The sequence below is a fragment of the Scleropages formosus genome, chromosome 9, assembly GCF_900964775.1.
Source record: "Scleropages formosus chromosome 9, fSclFor1.1, whole genome shotgun sequence".
NCBI lineage: Eukaryota > Metazoa > Chordata > Actinopteri > Osteoglossiformes > Osteoglossidae > Scleropages > Scleropages formosus.
Genome location: NC_041814.1, coordinates 20,804,128 through 20,822,588, shown reverse-complemented (window position 1 = coordinate 20,822,588; position 18,461 = coordinate 20,804,128). Strand labels below are relative to the sequence as shown.

Genomic DNA, 18,461 nt, shown 5'->3' with positions numbered 1-18,461 from the left:
ATGAAGTTATTCCATAGATGAGGATGACAACTTTTAAACAGTTCACCAAGCTAAGGGTAAGTCTGGCACCCAGTAGGGGGCACCGTTTGTTGTGTACCAAGTGATCACTTAACTGCTGCATCCAAAACCTACCACTAGGAATTGCTTGTAATGGGGAAGTCAGACTTGGCAGAATTTAAATGTTCAAAAGAGCCATTTAACTCCACTTCATTACTGGGCAGAAGGTGGTGATGTCACTTGTCAGTCTTTCTTTAGATGCTACACTGCCTGTGATCACAGTACTTTTTGCCTGAACAAATACAGTAAGACCTAGCTGTAGAAATGGACCAGTTGATTGATAGAGAAATGCTTTGGGGGTTGTTAAATTGATAACTGTATGTGGTCTAATAGTGCAAGTTTGTTGTGGGGAATGAACATGTTTCCCTAAAGTAAAAGGATTTATTCAAAACTGTCACTTTACTGTAACTGACATTGAGATTTTATTTTCCCAACCTGTTTCTTGTAAACATTGAACTTCAGCACCTTAGAATGAGAGGCAGCAAGGGAAAGAATTTAGAAATTTAACCCCTCTGCTTACATTGTGAAGAAAGACACCCATTTTAGTTAGTTTAGATACTAGTAGTACAAACAAGTTTGTATTTTAAATAAATAAAGCCAGGGTTAACTTCCACAACGGGTGAAATGCAAAATTGGATTAGTTGAGCAGGAAAGCTTAACACCATCTCAAAAAGTTCAATAAATTAAAAGAATGCAAAGCTAGTTTACATAACCCATTTAAAATAAATAGGGACATTAATGAACTAAGAACATTTCAGGTCAATATTTCTTTGGATTTTTAAATGGTCATTTGTTGGTTTCTCTTTCAGAAATGGGGAGAGCTCTTTCACATACACTTATGCAATCATAACTCATTCCTTTATGAGACTGAAAATTTAAAAGGAGGGGGGGGTCAAACACCCTTCATTTTTCATTACAAAGCACTTCAGTTTTAGACACGAGACTCTCCATCCAGACTTTTACGTTGTCAAGGCACATTTCATCACTTTTATAATATCTGACCCAAACAAATCAACACTGAAAAGACTTTGGTTTTCACATGGATAAAAATCACTGCCTTAAAACTTAACATTGTTGATTCACAGCAGCATCTGCACATAACTAAGTGAACTGTCACAGTCAATGTACTAAATCATTTGTTTTGGCTGGTATATTTACCTTGCCCTTTTTAGAATGGTCATGTCAACTTAAGTTATAACCACAGGAATGGCATTGTGCATTACTGCACTTTGTTACAGTAGCATAACAGTTCCTCCAAATCTTTTAGTTTTGGAAAAGTGTGGAAAAAAAAAAAAAGTGAACTGAACATCATTTACTGACATGCTATAAAACCTGTATCAAACATGTAAGGTATGCATCTGTCTTTGAAAGTTCCTGAAGAATAAGGCTTTTGTTAAAGAAGAGGTAGATGGTGTTACGGAATCTCCATTTCCCTCTCAATACCCACGTACTTGAGGGCATCTGCCTGACTGTACCTGAGGTCAGAAACATACAGGAAGACCAGTTAAAACAGCCCAGCAGAAGTAGTAAGCCTGTTCAGGGGGTGAACTGGTCAACAATCGGTGCCGTAATGGTTAAAGCTGCCACTTTCAGGCTTGATGTAAGGGTGGGATTTGAACCAAATTTCCTCAAGACACTTATCCTGAATTACTTCAATAAAGCTTAACAGAGTCACTTTGGGGGGAAAAGTGTCAAGTACAAGAATAAATGTAAATTTGTGGAGACCACACACTTTTATTCTGTCGTTTTCAAACAATTTTAACAGCAGAAGGTTAATGAGTTTTGCAAAGTAGTACTGCTTTGTCTGAAATCAGACTTTCACAGAACCACCCTGTTCATAAGTAAGTCAAAATAGATCTGTATCAAGATGGTGACAGTGACTTTGGCTTCACCAACACTTGCACTCCCAACTGATTCAGGTGAGGGCCTAGTGTAATAAAATCAAATGTCTAACTGCATAGCACTTACCTGTAGTCGAAGAAGAGTTCCTCACCAGTCTGAATGGCTCTTTTGGCAAATATTCCTATTCTGTGGTCCCCGTTAACCATCATGACTGCAACAGATGGGCACAGTCAGGCAACTCCACAACAACAATCACGAAGTTTAATCTCCATCTGCTCACAGTACAGTAACCACACCTTACCTTTTGCATAGCAGTTGGGGTTCACGGAATGGTTAGCAAACCTGATCTTGTTACCTTTCCGCGTTGCATCTACAACAAAGTCTGGGAAGAAGAAAGAGAGTGTGACATTAACTGAGGTTGAGGAAGAGCCAGACTTGTTTGGAGAGAAAGGGAGCAAGCGGCACCTTTACCATTGTTCAAGTTGAACAAGAAACTGCACATGTATTTGTCATACACCTTCCCTCGACGATCCGCCTCGTCCTGAGAGATAATCTACAAAATACGTGAAACAAATGAAAATCTGAAAACACCCATCCGTTATCAGTAACCACTTGTTCGATGCAGGGTCACAGTGGTCCAGAGCCTATGCTGCAAGCACACGGCGTGAAACAGGGTACACCCTGCACCTGACGCCAACACACAAACTCGTTTACTCCCACATACACAAAACAAGGACGAGTCTATGTTCCCCAGTTTCAGTGTGAACTGTGGGAAGAAACCAGACCACCCAGAAAAAAACCTGCATAAACACAGGGAGAATATCCAAACTTATATATGGTGCAGTGTAGCTCCAGTAAAAAAAATTATTTCTACATTGGTTGTGAATGGAAAGTCATAACATTCTCACACCACCTTTCCCCTCCACCTCAATGGGAAAGACCAACTGTCTCTGTCTGCCCAGTGCTGTGTGAGCCAGTTAAACAAAATCCATGCAGGTCCTCCATTAGCCCGTCTTTCATTACTGAATGAGAAGCCGGGGCTTTTCCAGCAAACCCACCTCCCCGCAGTACTCGGAGATGAACTCATTCTTCTGTACGGGCTCCTTGATGAAGATGCCCCATCCGGCAACGTCAGATGGAGCCAGCAGCAAGTGCTTATAGAAGAGAGGTGATATTTACTCTGAGTAATAATGTCGCTTACTTATCCAGATGAATTCATTCTGAGATCAAAATACCCTTTTCATCTGCCAAATGAGTAAATGTCGTTTGCCGGCTTCCGTACAGCAGAGGAGTGACGCGTTCCTCCGTCCCTGACTCACCTTCTTGGCCCCTCGCTGGATGCTGCAGTTCTTGCAGGAGACGTTCTTGCTGTCCCAGTGCTCGGCGGCACCACAAGTGAGGCACAGGTCGGGGTCGCACTCGCGCACAGCCAGGTAGCAGGGGCACTGCTTCGTGTTGCACTGTGCCTTGCAGCGGCAACCTGGGAAGCGGTTCTGACCTGCAGCACGAAACACGTCAACAACCAAACTACAAGAAACCGCTTCCTCTGCAACATGGGGTCAAGTACGGTCAAAATAAGGGATTACCGTCCTAACCATAACCTCAGATTAACAGAAGGCATACTGCTTAGAGCATTAAAATGCACCTTGTATTCAGAGGACCTAGGCTCAAACTGCACTACCGTTAATCAAGGTACTTACCCTAAGTTGGCACCAGAAAATTACACAGCTGTATAAGTGGGTAAATTTCTTGAAGCAGCTCAGTGTACAAACCCAACACTAATGGGGATAGCTGTAGTGTAGTGGTTAGAGCTACTGCCTTTGGACCCAAAGGTTGCAGCTTCGATCCCCACCTCTGTGGAGCAAAGGACTTACTCTAAAATTGCCCAGCTGTATAAATGGGTAAATAATTGTAAGCTTGTAACTGTAATAATTGTAACCTTAACATTGAAAGTCGCTTTGGAAAAAAAAAAGTCAACTAAATGGATAAATGTAAACTTGCTTCGGGGAAAAATGTCAGATAAATGCAACAATAATAGCAGCTCCTAAAATGCTCACTTTGTCTCAGTTCCTGTGGAACAGGTGTGATGGGTCTGATCCCTCAGCACTGAATCAGCCATGTATCACTCTACTGCTCTCGGGGATGACATCAGCACTGGAAACCCTAAACCAACCCTAGGATCGTGGGGAGCGACCGTGGTACTCACACTCAGAACTGCACTGGCAGAACTTCTCGCAGAAGTTCTGGGCAGTGACACAGGGGCAGGAAGCATCACAAGGCTGCCGGGGGTGATCACATGGCTGGTAGTTGTACACGTGGTTTGAAGAGCCATCTGATAAAGGAACACTGAATTCCATTACTGAACATGATAAACAATGCATATATACAGCTATCATTTGGGCAAAATGTGAAACCATCAGCTCTTTTCCAACAACTTCTGGATTAAAAATGTTAAATTACTAAAAAAAAAAAAAAAAAAAAAAAAAAAAATACACAAACATTGCAATTCATCAAAAACTGAAACCATGAACACTTGAAAACCATAAACACCTCAAGTGACTGCAGAAAAAAAATGTATTTCAGAGGACCATCACACAGTTTCCTGGATGCATTACTAGAAAGTTGCCCAAACATACAGTACAATTTAAAGCCCTAGCATGATGTCTATGGGATCCATCAAGACTGAGCATTGCAGCAGTTTTTGGAGGTACATCAAAATACACGTCCTCTAGAGTGGACAAAAATTAAATTAATGGATGGGTTTCAAAAGGATTTTGCACTGCTGGTTAATAATTGTTATACGAACAACTGAGGACTCTGAATGTCGCTCGTCATAACAATGTAGCTGTTTTTCATCTCCCCATTTGTCACACCTAGGATAAAGTTGCAGCCTTACAAAAATAATTTTACATGTCAGACGAATGAAAAAGTTGGAATAAAGTGACAAACCTTTCTTCAGCTGAATTTTCCTGCAATGTGTGGCCCATAGCCTGCGACACACAAAGAAAGGAGCCGGTGTGAATTTCTCTGGCTTATGAAGGCAAACACACAACAGATCTAATATAGTAGGTTACAAATACTTTGTTTTACCACAAATAAGTGTACCTGTGCTTCCTCTTCTTCTTCCTCGGCGGAGTGTCCACGTCCTCTGCAGGGGCCCGAGCGATGATACTGGACTCTTTTACTCTGAATTCATACACCTGTCAGTGGTAATGAGGAAAACAACTAAGAGCCTCATTTGCCAATCCTTTCTATCAGTGCAACATTTCTTCAAAGCAACAAAACATTTAAAAATCACACACACACACACACACACACACACACACACACACACACACAGCAAAACAAAAGCAGGGTAAAACAAAAAAATAAATAAATAAATAATGTTGGTCTTTTAATTTGTTAAACAAGACTGGAATCGCTATGAGTAAATCTAGACAAACTAAAGATGATATTATTACGTACAACAACCACAGACAAAATTAAGCAATTAATCTCTCCCAAAGATTCTAAAACTAATTGGGAACATGTGACAAACTGATAAAGGATAAATTGTGTTTTAAAAACAAAAGACGTGGACGTGAAAAAGATGACTGACTACTTGTAACTTGTAGAGCAGAGTCCAACGCCAAGCAGAGTTTCGCAAGAGCACAGAACTGATGAGGAGAGGTCTGATCGAGAGACCGGAGTGCCACCCACCTGTCTGCACGTCTTGGAGCCGATGAGCCTGGCGATAGCACAGAAGTTGTCATAATAAGTTCCAATGAGCACGCGGAAGAGGGAGGCTTCGGCCCCACTCCAGTCCACATTCTCCGGTGCCTCCGAGCTCAGCTTCAGCTTCACGGGCGTCTGGGAGCGCGAGTTGCCCTCTAGACACGAGTAAAGGCAGCACTCAAAGAGCAACCCAGGACACATGATGCTACTTATTTTTCAAATCTGAACATTTCGGAGCGCTGGGATGGTAGCCCACTCACCCGAAGAACTGGTGGTCTCCTCCTTTCTGTCCTCGTCATCCCTGTCGTGGGCATCTCCATTAGCCTCTCGGTCGCTGTCCGTATCCTTGGTCTCATAGCTGACAGTGGGAGTGGTGGGTCGGCTGCTGGTGTTGGGGGCCCGGCCCCTGCGGCGGCCCACCACACGCTTCAAAGGCGTCTTGGCTCGCTCTGACACCAGGCCAGCAGGGAACTCCCTCACTATGCCATCCTGCAACAGGGGGGAGAGGCGCTGAGGTCAGCCAGAAGGGCGTCTGAGGAAAGGCCACATGTTGAGCGACAGGCCAGCAAAAGCAAAGGGAGGCACTTACTGTGAATTCCATCCTTTCTGTTCTAACAAATCACCTATTTTCAGGAGTCATCTAGTCATGGCACCTTTCAAACCCAATGACATGGTAAGATTACAGATCCAGACAGCATGGTCCGTGGACATTCGGTGCAGGCGCCACTAATAAGGGTTTGTTCTGCTATTATGCTCTTTTGAATACAAATTAAATTCAATTCTAAACAAGGAGAAATTCACTTGCAATCAAGTTCATCTCAGCATTCAGTGTTAGGAATAACTGCTTTTTCTTGTGTTCTTCATGAGCAGTAATGTGACCAAACCCACATTTTATTTATTCACTTAGCTTACACTTTTGGAAAAAGTGAGTCAAAATGTCAGGTTTGTACCCTAAGACACTTATTCATCCATTTATACAGCTGGTTAATTTTTACCACAACAATTCAGAGTAAGTATTTTGATCTAGGGATAAGAGGGACTCAAATCTTCCAGACCACAAGGGGACCACTGTAACCACTATGCTGCCAGCATACTCCATACTTGCCTGCATCAGGTACATGTAGCAGTCAATGCCACAGGGTTTGCTGTCCACCAGGTTCTCAATGTTCTTCCTCTTGTATGTGTTTGGAGTTGCATGAAAAGCTAAGCATAAATTAATAAATGTTAATTAGTCTTTTCAACAAACTATGTGTAGCATATTATGGGATTATGATACTGGTCTGACAGTTGTTACACAGAAAGAACTTAAAAGCTTTTATTAATCTTTTTTAAATAAATTTTACATTAATTACATAGAAGTCTTCCCATGCATATGCAAGCACTACTATGATAAGCAGTAGAGCTTGAGGACAAAGACATAACTTAGCGGTAACCAGCTCTCATCCCAGGATGGGCCCAAGTGTTAAACTCTTGAGATTGACATTTAGACTGCACAACAACAATAAAGGATTAAAATCCATGCTGGCCCGCTTGATAGGCTCAGTACAGCACTCACGGTGAAGGAAGCAGTCGTATTTGAAGCAGCGGCGGCAGAAGAGTGTGTGAAAGGAGTGCAAGCTCTGCTCGCGCTGCACAGAGCGGGCGTTGGGCCCATCGATGTTGGGTGTGCACTCAGGGGGCAGCGTTCCAGGGAGCTGCTGCTCCGTGAGCTCCTTGTACCTGTGCTCAGACACGAATTTCACAAACATTATTAACAACAGCACTAGTTTTCTGAAGACAGGTGAAAAGACTGAAATGTTGTTCCTACCAGTGCGACTTCAAAGCTATTTTAAGAAGAGTCAACATTGCTGACACTTACAGTTCTCATAAATGTTGAGCAACAATAGAGAGGAGAAAAGAAAAGAAAAAAAAAAAAAAACTTGGTAGCACAATAATGCTTTACTTCTCCTTGAGCTCCTCTGGCGATCCCTTATCTGGAAACATGGATGAGATAGCTTCGAAAATCTTATCGGAGGGAAACCTTTTGGGACACTCCGTGCCTCTGCCTGTGAAAGCAAATGGAAAACAACAGCTGACCCAAAACACTTAACATCTGACACACTGTCTGGAGGGCAAGGGGGAAAAAATTATGTTTGGACTTGAGTGTGAGAGAAGCGAACCATCTGCAGCAATAAGCTGCTCTTTCCTGGAATCGTCATGTTCCTCCTTGCCATCACGCAAGTCCATCTTCTCCAGCTTGTACTCGTGTTGGTCTTCGTCATCATCCTCATCCTCATTGTCACCATGCTGGTTGAGGGCATTCACCAGCTCCACAAAGATCTCATCATTGATGAAACCACATTCTTTACCATTATTTTAAAACAAAAAATAAATAAATAAATAAAATAAATAACTGGCGAGCTTCATCGAAATGTACAGCCATTTGCTCGTCAACAGAAAATACTGAGTACAATCTCCCACACCCTCACCTCGGTCGCCATGGACTTTGCCATCATAATTCTTGATGAGTTCTTCGATGAAAGTGCCATCTTGATCCAGTATTTCATCTCCCATATAGGGAATGTTGTGCAAAACAGTTTCATCCTCAACCTGCAAGCAGAATACACCAATAACTTCCCCTGAAATCAAGGTTTTCAGTGGGATATTAAAGTACCAGTCCTAACTAGCATCAGCATCATTCCCAAAGCTGATTTCTTTTCACACATTTCACTGGTCTTTCATTCACTGATAATATCTATAACTACTGTACTGTAATTTCCACTAAACACCCCCTCCCCCCCCCCTTTATCCCACAGCTACACACGTGTAAATTAAACCATTAACTCCACTTCATGGCACAGAATGTCAACAGAATAACTGACTTCAGATACTGAAATAACAAAAAGTGAATCATTATTGCACATCATTGGTTATGTAGCAAAAAGGAATAACTAAATTTAAATTCTGCAACGTATAAAGACATCAGATGATAAAACTACAGGGTTGTCAGCTTAACGTGCCCAATTAGTTCTGAGAAATCACTCCCCATTAGGTGGGGGCTGTTATATGGGGTTCAAATGACCAGTTAGTTCTTATAGGGAAAAAGTAACAGGCTCACAGACTCAAAGATGCACCTAAAAATTGCTTACACACACACACACACACTTAAGATGAGCAATGATGACAAACGCATGCTGTAAACAAAGTATAAAACTAACAGTGAAAACAAGATGTCAATTTTTGAACAAGATGAAAATTTCAAGACATTTCAAACAAATTTGGCTTGCTGATCATACTGTAGAGCATAGTACCAAAATGGCTAGAATGTAATTTGCACAAGTCAAATTTGATATAGCAGTAAAAAAAAAATGGCCTATACACCAAGCTCAAAACTCGCTATAGGGAACCCATGGCCTTTTGTGTCATCCAAAGGGTATCGGATGTCAAACAACAGCATGTTGAATTTTTGCTGTCTTTGCATCCACAGTGTGGGCATTAACACGGTAGCTCAAAACGAGAACATACGCTTGTCTACGTTACCATGAAATTCTGCTGCAGGGGAGACCAAGAGTACATCACTGGCACAGATGCCACAGCATTCAGGGTCTTGAGAGGAATGACTTGTTTGGAGAACTCAGAGAAACCACTGTTCACAGTGCACTGCACAGAAAAGAGGTCAAGGCCCAGTCATCCCCGCTCCAGTGGCCAAAAACTCAGCAGAACCGCTTAATTTACAACCTTGATGAAACCATATCAAATCAGAATTCAAAACAGGCACGTACTGTCCAAAAACTTTTTTTAAACAAAATTTATCCAATGTCACTTCCAATATTATGATTGTATACTATACTTACCATAATTACCCACTTACAGTAAAATTGACCCAGCAGTGTATCAGTTCAGGGTAATTACCCTTATTAATAGTATTACAGCAGTAGATATTATATATATAGAAAATACAAAAGCATGTTGAAAATGACAGATTAAAGATAACATTTAGCATTAAAACACTTATTGATTCAGTATGTGAGCAAATAAATGCTTTCCCACTTGACATTAGAAATCATATATTTAAACACATCAGACATATCCTATAGCCAGTTTTATAGGATGACATGACTCCTAATTCAAGAAGCCCCTCTACTGTGAATGCACATGTTCTCTTTACTGACAGTTCTGACAACAGCATAAACACGGTAATACTGGTCCAGTGATGACAACGGCAGCAGACGGGTGAATTCCAACATCAGACACTAACACCTACAACTCTGAGCTCTTTACTCAGTAGATCTCAATCCTCAGACTCCCAAGATGATGAAAATGTGACCTTCCAAGCTCTACACAAAAAACCCAGCTAAATTAGTCAAAGAACAGAATGCTTAACCTGTTTAATGAACTATTATAACTTGCAGGATTTAAATATTAACCAGTACCTGTAGTTAAGCTACCCCTGGAAGCTGCATGGGCAAGACATTGGCCAAATAGACATCTAGGTGTTATCCTCAACTGCCCAGACAGAAAAAAAACCTGTTCACACAGGTTTGCAGGATTAAGATGCATTTCCACCCCACTATTCCATACAGGGTGGAAAAAAATGTGATCTTTCAGAGAAGAGTAAATACAATTTTGCACCCTCAGCAGATGTGCACACACAATGAGCGAAGAGTCTTTCTGAAAGCTCTGTACACACTCAGTGATTTTCAACACAGAGAGGAATACATTACGTCACGTGTCTATAAAAGCCATAAAGTGGCCTTTCTGAATGACAAAGTACAGAGGGAATAACAAATTTTTGTCAACACATGCATCAAACTCCTTTAACAGTCTTTATCAGTGAATAAAATAAGGAAATAGTCAGTAAAAAGAAAAAGCTGCCAGTAACTTAAAGAGAAGTGACATTATGATAATTCCAGCATGATCTTTAAGAGAAAAAGGCAGAAGTCGTCAAAACGGTGAAGGAGGAAACCGTTTATTAAAGGAGGAAGTGGTTCTGGAGAAGTGGGATGTCAAGCTGCGAGTGCTGACCTCTCTGGTCCCACGCAAGGAGCTCACGGACGTCATGATGTTTACTGACTGTATCCGCCGGTTCTTCCACTCCTGGTTCAGGATATCGGTGCGGTCTATAATCTTCTGTCGATTCAAACTAAACATGCTCTAAATGGCAGACGGAACGCATCATTAACACCAATCCAATCATATTTAATCTATACATATATTTTGCTCTACCTGAGCAAAAATACAAGCAATGAATGTTGCAAGGATGCATAATACCAAATGGCAAAATTATAAAATGCCCTAAAAAAACACTAATTTACTGGACATATTCAAAATACTTGGGATACTGACAACTCTTAGCTTATGCGAACTGTAAATCCAAATGAGGTGATGACACAGGACCAGGCTTCAACCAGAGACACCTTACCTTGACCTCATCCGCTCTCCGGAACCTCTTGAGCTGCCGCAGTCGCATGTATACAGACTTGACCCGCTTCCTCCAGCATACAGGCCCCTTGTCGGATCTCTTTGCAGTCAAGCCCATGTCAGCCCTGCAGAGCCACATTGACCCACTTGTGTATAATAGAATTTAAGAACACATACAGGGCAAACATTAAAAGAGCAGATTAAGGACTTTAACATTATGTTTGCTGCTTCAAGTCACAAGAAGAAACTTGAAAGTAAGTGCTTCCCTTCTGAAGGGTATTCCTGTACATACCTGCCACTATCACCAGCTCAGCCATAATGCTGTTCGTCTGCTGTACGTCATTCCTTGATACACACACATCACTCCTCTGCTCTGGTCTCTACTGTCTTGCCACCACAAGCAAGATCCCTTTTAAGACCCTCATCCTAACGTACCAGTTACTACAAGGCTCGGCTCCCCGTATCCTCCAGTCTCGCATTTCTCCCTGATGTCCTTGGCACGACCGCCTCGATGTCTATACCTGATTTTACTCTGTGCCTCCGCTCCATAAGCAAACATAACATCATTTACCATCATTCCTGTTACGCTGAAGATATGGGGTTAGCTTTCTCAACATAAGATGTGCTACTAGTCTTCAAGCCTTCTGTCTGCTTTTGAACACTCATCTCAACTGTCAAAAGTCTCAATGTTTCCTTATCCCTTACTTGTTTGTAACACATTATCTTCGCCTATAACCTGTAGCTCCTTCCTTATTTATACTTTTCCTTCATTAACCCCAGGAATTGTCCAATCACAAGCTGATCTTGATTCGCTGTAGCACAATATTTAATCTTGCAATGTCAATATCTAATCGCTATATTGTGACCACATAAGCATGTTTGCTTCAGACAATCCTAAAATTGCAAGTCATCTAGACAAAGCTGTCAGTTAACAAAAAAATGCAAAAACAGTAGATTCTCATTTATGAAAATAAGCAAAATCATACATTTGCATAAACAAAATGTTCAAAGTGTACAAATACCTCACAAGTCTTATCCTTACTTTCTTATGCAAAATTTTTGCTAGCACACATGCAAGTGTGAAAAGTTTGACCCTTTTGCTTCATTTTCAAAATTCTTTTCTTTCCACACAAATTAAAAAATGTCCCTTGACTTTATGTAAATTTTACCCATGTCTAGTTACATGGAAGGTTTTTGTATTTTGAACAGTACTTGCATTTTAAAGCAACGTGTTCAAGATAACAAGCACTCCTACATCATTGTGTCAGGACAATGGTGGCTCATTGTGTTTATAGAATATAACTGAAATGGTAAGGCAAGCGACCACAATTCCATCTGATGAGCCTAACAATGAAACCACGCTTAACCCTGTAGAAAAAACATGATGCCATTTTGTGTTTTTTTGTATTATGTATTCATTCATATCCTCTTAGCATCCATTGCTACACTTCTGTTAATACTTAATAGTCTTAAGATGATTGGTAGACAAAAAAAGATTAACTGAATCTCTGAATTGTTTGCCATGTCTCAACAGATGGACCGTAATTCTATAAATCTAGTATGTTCACCAGCACCGCTGGAAAGAGTCACAGATCTTGAAAAGATGTTCAGTATTGCTAAAATTCTTTATTCTAAATGATTATATTGAAATGTATATTTTGTACTTCTGCTCTTAATGTTCCACTGTTGTATCACTTATCGTTAGCTCTGTGAAGTTGCCCCCCTACACACAGCACAAACGAAGAAAACCCGATGATTCGTTAAGTGTTACATTTGTTCTGTAAAAATTAGAATTTGTGTCATTGCAGTTTGAGATATTAACATTTATTTTTTCCGGAAGTGATGTCACTCCAGCCACCCTACAATGCCGCAGAAGCTCAAATTTGGACTCATTTGTTTGTGCTACATTTGTGCTGATTTGCACCATTTAAACCGCAATTCCATCTCTTTCACTTTTTCAAATATAAAGGATATTATTTCAAGTGACGTCATCCGTATCTGTGAAGTTGCCTCCCCAACAAACAGCACATATGAATAAAAAAAAATTAGGTCCCTAACTTGACAAAAAAAATATTTCTTGCATGTCTTACAATGAAGAGTATTACATTGAAGGAAAACAGACCTCTGAAATTAGAGTCGCATAGTCATGCACGAAGGAAAAAACAATACAATAATTACATCGCTCACATAAAAGAAATTAATTGTGTTAGGCTAATTTATAGAGGAACAAACAAACACCAAGGTCATTCTGAACAGCAGCAGATATTTGCACACTGCAACCAATTCAAAATAGTTCTGAATATAACAGTAGCATTTCAGGCAATACTTTTTTTTCTATAAATCATATTAAGCTACACAGATGTGGCACCAGATCAAAATGACACTTTTTCCAGGCAGTAACCACAGCACAACAGCCATCTTTTCCATCAGTCATAACCAGGCTGATGAGAAACTCCCACTGCCTCAAATCAAGGGAGAAGACATTACACACCAAACTAACTTTGGTAAAGGTGGCGGTTTAGTGCAAAACTACACCTCACAGCTCACCCCACCCCAATCCCACAGAGCACGTCATTTAAACAGCATCACTAAAAAATGAAGAACTGTAGTAGACTGATGCAGCATTTCAAAACAATTCTAGACATTAAGCTTATAACTTGAAAAATTGTTTTTGTCTGCAGTTAATTACTTTAAATCCATAATTTAAAAAAGATTGTCTTTTATAAACAACCCCGAGAGAAATAATTTGAGTCTGATGATTAGAAAAGCCATCCTAGTTTTTTTTCTCCCTCAAGTATTATTTCACTAAAAACTTCAATTTCATTAAATTGTCCTTAATTACAGAAAGCTTGCAGAAATTCATTACAATTTACAAAAAGCACTTACAAAAACTTAATACATTTTTTCCATTATCCATTTCTCACATGCTGATACCCAAAGTGACTGAAAGCAAATTATGAACATATTACATGACCAACACAAACATTTTAACGCGGAGGGAAACAGCCACAATAGCATCCAGCACACGAAATACACAAGAATTATCATCAGATGTCAATAAATTCTTCCTCACAATGGAAGATTAAACAGAACTTTAACTTTTTTATTATACTAATTAAACTACATTAAAAGGTATGAAAATGAAGGTTAATAATTAAATCAAAATAAAGTTAAATTTCATTCCTGTTACAGTAATGATAGAAAAAAATACAAAAGTAAGAATCAGTGTTGGATGAGGACATTTACAAAGCTGGAGTTCACAGACATCCCAGATATTAGTCCCACACTAATTTACATAAAACAATTAATCTTTGATAAAGTGATATAAAGGCGAGGCCTCGTTTCCTCTGCGTTCGTGAAGCAAACACAAAGGATGACGTGGGCTGGTGGAAAGCCGAGGCAGAACAGGAAAAGCACTTCAAAAACTACCCTGGTTTTTACAGTACCCCTCCAGTACAGTCGATTTGTCCTGAAAACATTTTTTTTTTTTTTCTGGCAAGTACGCCAAGCCTGCGTGTAAAAGAACACGTGGCTACAACTTCATATTCCCGTTACTTAACGCCTTCCGATCACTTTAGTCAATAAATAATTTAAGGCGACAACAGGCAAGTGTCCCTAAGCAAAGTGTGGACCTGTCCAGGACTGCAGCACAATCCAACTACCCAGGAACACCAGTCACAACGAGCTTTCGAAAGAGAGGAAACGGTGTCGCCGTTTCACAAAAAAAGTCTCAATACACTCTGCTGCTCATGGACTTGTAACCAAGGGTTGCAGGTTCAAGCTCCACTCCTGGAACAACTGTGGTACCTTCCCTCTGAACTACCAAAATGAAATAAACTAAATCCCCAAGGGTGAAACTGTAGATCCACTTGGATAAATGAATGAATTACTGGTAGGAATAACAACAGTCATTGTACCAAATTCCACTTATATACAGTGTATTGACTGGAGGTATCAGAAGCATTCACCAAAATTCATCACATCACCACATTCATCAAAAGTGAAAGATCTTTGTTTCCCAAGAGCAGTTGGGAAACTTTGTGACATGTGCCTCTAGAGAATTACAGCAAAAGAAAAAAAAACTACCAACCACACAAAAAGACACATTCAGGTGCCGCATGCCATGTGAGAGAACTCTCAATGAAACTCGTCAAAATAGAAAAATCGTAAGAACAGTCGCACGAGATCTTTGTTAGTCGTTTTTAAAACAGAAATGGCTTTATAAAGATCTTGTGCCAAATTTTATGTAAATCGGCCAAATTTGTGACAGACGAACATCGGCGGCCAGGTCGACCGACCTGAAGGAGTTTAGCAAACGGCACGATTGAATAGGGTGCATTTCGAAATTTCAACAGCTGCCACATCACCCTCCCGCATGGAGGAGATTAAAGAGAAACGAAACATGCCGTGAACGCTATCGGCACAGCGGCCGCACCGAGATCTCATCTCTTTCCACGTGAAGCCTGGCCCAGAAGGCACAGGCCTCAAATTCCTCACACATTCTGGGCAATTATTCGCCAGCTTCTGAAGAGTTCAAAACAACCAAACAACTACTTCTGCACAATCAGCTTAAAACACATGTCTGCCAGTACTATTCAGTAAAGCTGCTGGAGATGATGGCAACCTGTTAGAATGGCAAAGGGCAGGGGAAAAAAAAAAAGAATCCTTCTTAAAATAAAGTTTCAATAATAATCTACTTTATTAATATTAATTTGTTGCTCAGCTTCTATCCAATGACAGCAGGTGTCCGTACTATAGGAGAATATAATACAGAGAAAAGAGTGTCATATTAAAGGAACATAGTGGGACTATCTAACCCTAAATTAATACTGGAAAAAGTCATTAAAGTTAACTTAGAATCACTAATACTATCCCGCCTGGTACTAAACGCCACTGTCAGCCTGTACCTTCTATGTGTAAACTTTGCAGATGGTTTTACCCTGAAATACACATGTTGATGATGTAGGATCCTGGATGTAGAGTAACACAATGAATTAAAACACACAAGAGACAAGACCACCTCGCCATTCTCCATGTTGCAGAAAAAAAAGTATAAAAGTTATGATCTGTACAGTATATTCTTGCAGAACAACTTCTACCCTGGCCTGCGACAGCAATTATTGAATTAGTAATGTATACTGTGTGTGTGTGTGTACATACTGACACACAGAGAATATAAAATTATCGCGGAGAGAAGTTGTTCTGCAACTTTCGATTTGGGAGTTAATTATAAATGTGTGTCGAGTGAGTGAAGTCGGACCATCTAATCCAAATTAACTTGTGAAGCGGACTGAATGATCCAACTGACCGGGACCAAATCTCTGTACCACTCCACTGTGTGTGAGGCGAACAGAACCGGAATCAGATGATGGACTACAAACTCTGAGGCGAACTGATTACTGAACCGGGATCGGTCAAAACTGAACCCGACTGACCCGGAGTCAGCCACACTACCGAGACCAAACCGAACCGAACTGAACCGGGATCAGCCAAACTCCCAAACCGAACCACGAGCAGTTTCAAGTGGAGGGTGGGGGTTACCCGCCGCCCGCACGGCACGGCTCAAAATCGCAGTACCTGCGAACTGTTCTAGCCGGCGGCTTCTCTTCGCGAGCGCCACAGTCGGACTCAAACTTCCCTGAGTTACAAAACTCCTGTAGCAAACATTTACCTAGCTATTGGTGCAGTTGTACAAGGCTTTCAACCTTACTGTTTCCGCTTCTACAACTCTGTCGGCTCCTCGCGTTGCCCCTTCTTCCTCAATATCCGCCTCTCACTTCGGAGACACTGCAGACCCAAGGAGCGCCAAACACATTGCCCAATCACGGCGCTCGACATTTCAGCACCTGAGTGTCGCGGCGACCGATTGGGTAGAGTCAGTCGGCGAGTGGTCCAATCGAAGACGGCTCCGTATAGGGTGCCCCGCAGTGGGGACATGTGCAGAAGTTCTCTTTGTTCTTGTATGTGTCTAGGTGAGGAGTGTGAAGCTTTATCACCTCGAAATACACGTGTACTTCATTTTACAGCGAACTAAATTCTAAACTTAGCGAACTAAATACGTTTAAGTTGTGTTTGTAATTTTTATTTCGTTGTTATCAGGTAAGAAACTAGTTAAACTGTGACGGATACTAGCAAGTCTGCTGCTGCTGTGCTGTGCTCTACAAGTCAGAACTGAAATAAATTAGGAAACACTTTTTTTTTTATCACTTACATTTATTCATTGCTGACACTTTTCCCTAAGCGACTCAGTACTATTGTATTGAGCTCCTTACAATTATTTACCCGCGGCTGATACACTGGGTAATTTCACTCGAGCGAGTCAGGATACACAGCAGCTGGTGGGTCCTGGGATAACTGACGTTATTTTATGTTTGGATTCTTTTTTTATCGTGGCACTCGCGAACAAATCTGAGCGTTTCATTTACGAAGTTGTGAGTCAAACTCTCGAATCATGGTCTTAGAAGGTGTTACGGGCTCCATGATAATGTTACGAAATACAGCACAGCCACTAGCATACTGAGGAACTGCAGAAATACAGTAAATATACTGTGTCTTAAATATACGGTGTCAAATCTACACACGGATTAAATGCATGAAATATTGCCACAGCCCAAATATGATCTTTAAAAAACATCCTTCTGGTAGTTATTTTTTTTTTTCCTTTTTCCTGATGTCTGTTTGCAGTTATTATTAAATTAGTTGTTGAAATCTGTTCACTGGAGAGTTATTTTCTTGTTTGAAATGTGGCGCAAAATAACAAAGTAGGATTTCCGTGCCACAGTCATATCTGAATTAAATGTCAGTGTCAAGTAACCATTCAACATTAGGCAATATGATATGTGACGACACATTCAATGTATAGAATAAAAATGGAATGGTGTATATATATTCAAACAAGTGAAAGAAAATAAGCTTGGTTTAGTAAATATTTATTTTAAAAGTTTGAGTTTTCTGGTTATATTGCACAGATTTTTATTTTTTTTTTATGTGCATGCTGTTAGGGTGCTAGGGTGCTTATGAAAATTAATTCAGCCAGGTGCGTTATAATCATGTCCCTATCTCCCCTGTTGCCTCTGTTGGGTGACGTGATTTTGCGAATATATTGTCTGCATTTCAGTTTTAAGCAAACAATGCGGTTTCCACAAGTGCTCAACACATACTATAGTCTTTACATTCATATACTTAATTATAATTTTATTGGAAAGTGCATTTTTGCATTAGTGCCGCCTGCGTTTTAACACCGAAGGTGTTTTAAAAAAAAATCAAAACAACAACGAAAATATCAATTTTTCATGTAGATACATCTCAGATTATACGTAGTACTCCTAAAATACATCGGGGTTGGAATGATGTATGCTATCCCATAATGCACCTGTACTGGGGCTGGGAATTAAAGAGTACACGATATATTTTGGAAAAAAAGAACTTATATATATCTGTAAAATGTG

General features: G+C 40.5%; 1 protein-coding gene across 4 annotated transcripts; it reads right to left on the bottom strand.

The window, feature by feature from the left end:
* Positions 1 to 186: 186 nt before the first annotated feature.
* LOC108935505 (histone-lysine N-methyltransferase EZH2-like) lies at positions 187 to 16,813 on the bottom strand. 4 transcript variants are annotated; one of them, XM_018754169.2, is made up of 20 exons: positions 16,591 to 16,813; positions 11,015 to 11,138; positions 10,618 to 10,746; positions 9,133 to 9,252; positions 8,082 to 8,202; positions 7,773 to 7,955; positions 7,556 to 7,658; positions 7,169 to 7,332; positions 6,719 to 6,816; positions 5,874 to 6,102; positions 5,599 to 5,768; positions 5,005 to 5,099; positions 4,849 to 4,889; positions 4,106 to 4,231; positions 3,219 to 3,397; positions 2,958 to 3,053; positions 2,371 to 2,452; positions 2,201 to 2,281; positions 2,026 to 2,110; positions 187 to 1,532 (listed from the first exon to the last, which is right to left on the bottom strand). In XM_018754169.2, exons 2-20 carry the CDS (start codon positions 11,129 to 11,131, stop codon positions 1,472 to 1,474), a joined length of 2,280 nt encoding a protein of 759 aa, XP_018609685.1. In that variant the 5' UTR covers positions 11,132 to 11,138; positions 16,591 to 16,813; the 3' UTR covers positions 187 to 1,471. The 4 variants fall into 4 exon arrangements, with proteins under 4 accessions (XP_018609685.1, XP_018609686.1, XP_018609688.1 ...); XM_018754170.2 differs by having other exon boundaries at positions 16,685 to 16,813; XM_018754172.2 differs by having other exon boundaries at positions 16,724 to 16,795.
* Positions 16,814 to 18,461: the final 1,648 nt, after the last annotated feature.

Bases quoted from the DNA above. Each gene is read 5' to 3' on its own strand.
- LOC108935505 (XM_018754169.2), bottom strand. From the start codon at position 11,131: ATGGGCTTGACTGCAAAGAGATCCGACAAGGGGCCTGTATGCTGGAGG. The intron at 10,747-11,014 runs GTAAGGTGTCTC...TCTGCCATTTAG, and splicing joins GGAGAGCGGATGAGGTCAAG to AGCATGTTTAGTTTGAATCG. The intron at 4,232-4,848 runs GTTTGTCACTTT...TTCCTTTATCAG, and splicing joins GAAAATTCAGCTGAAGAAAG to ATGGCTCTTCAAACCACGTG.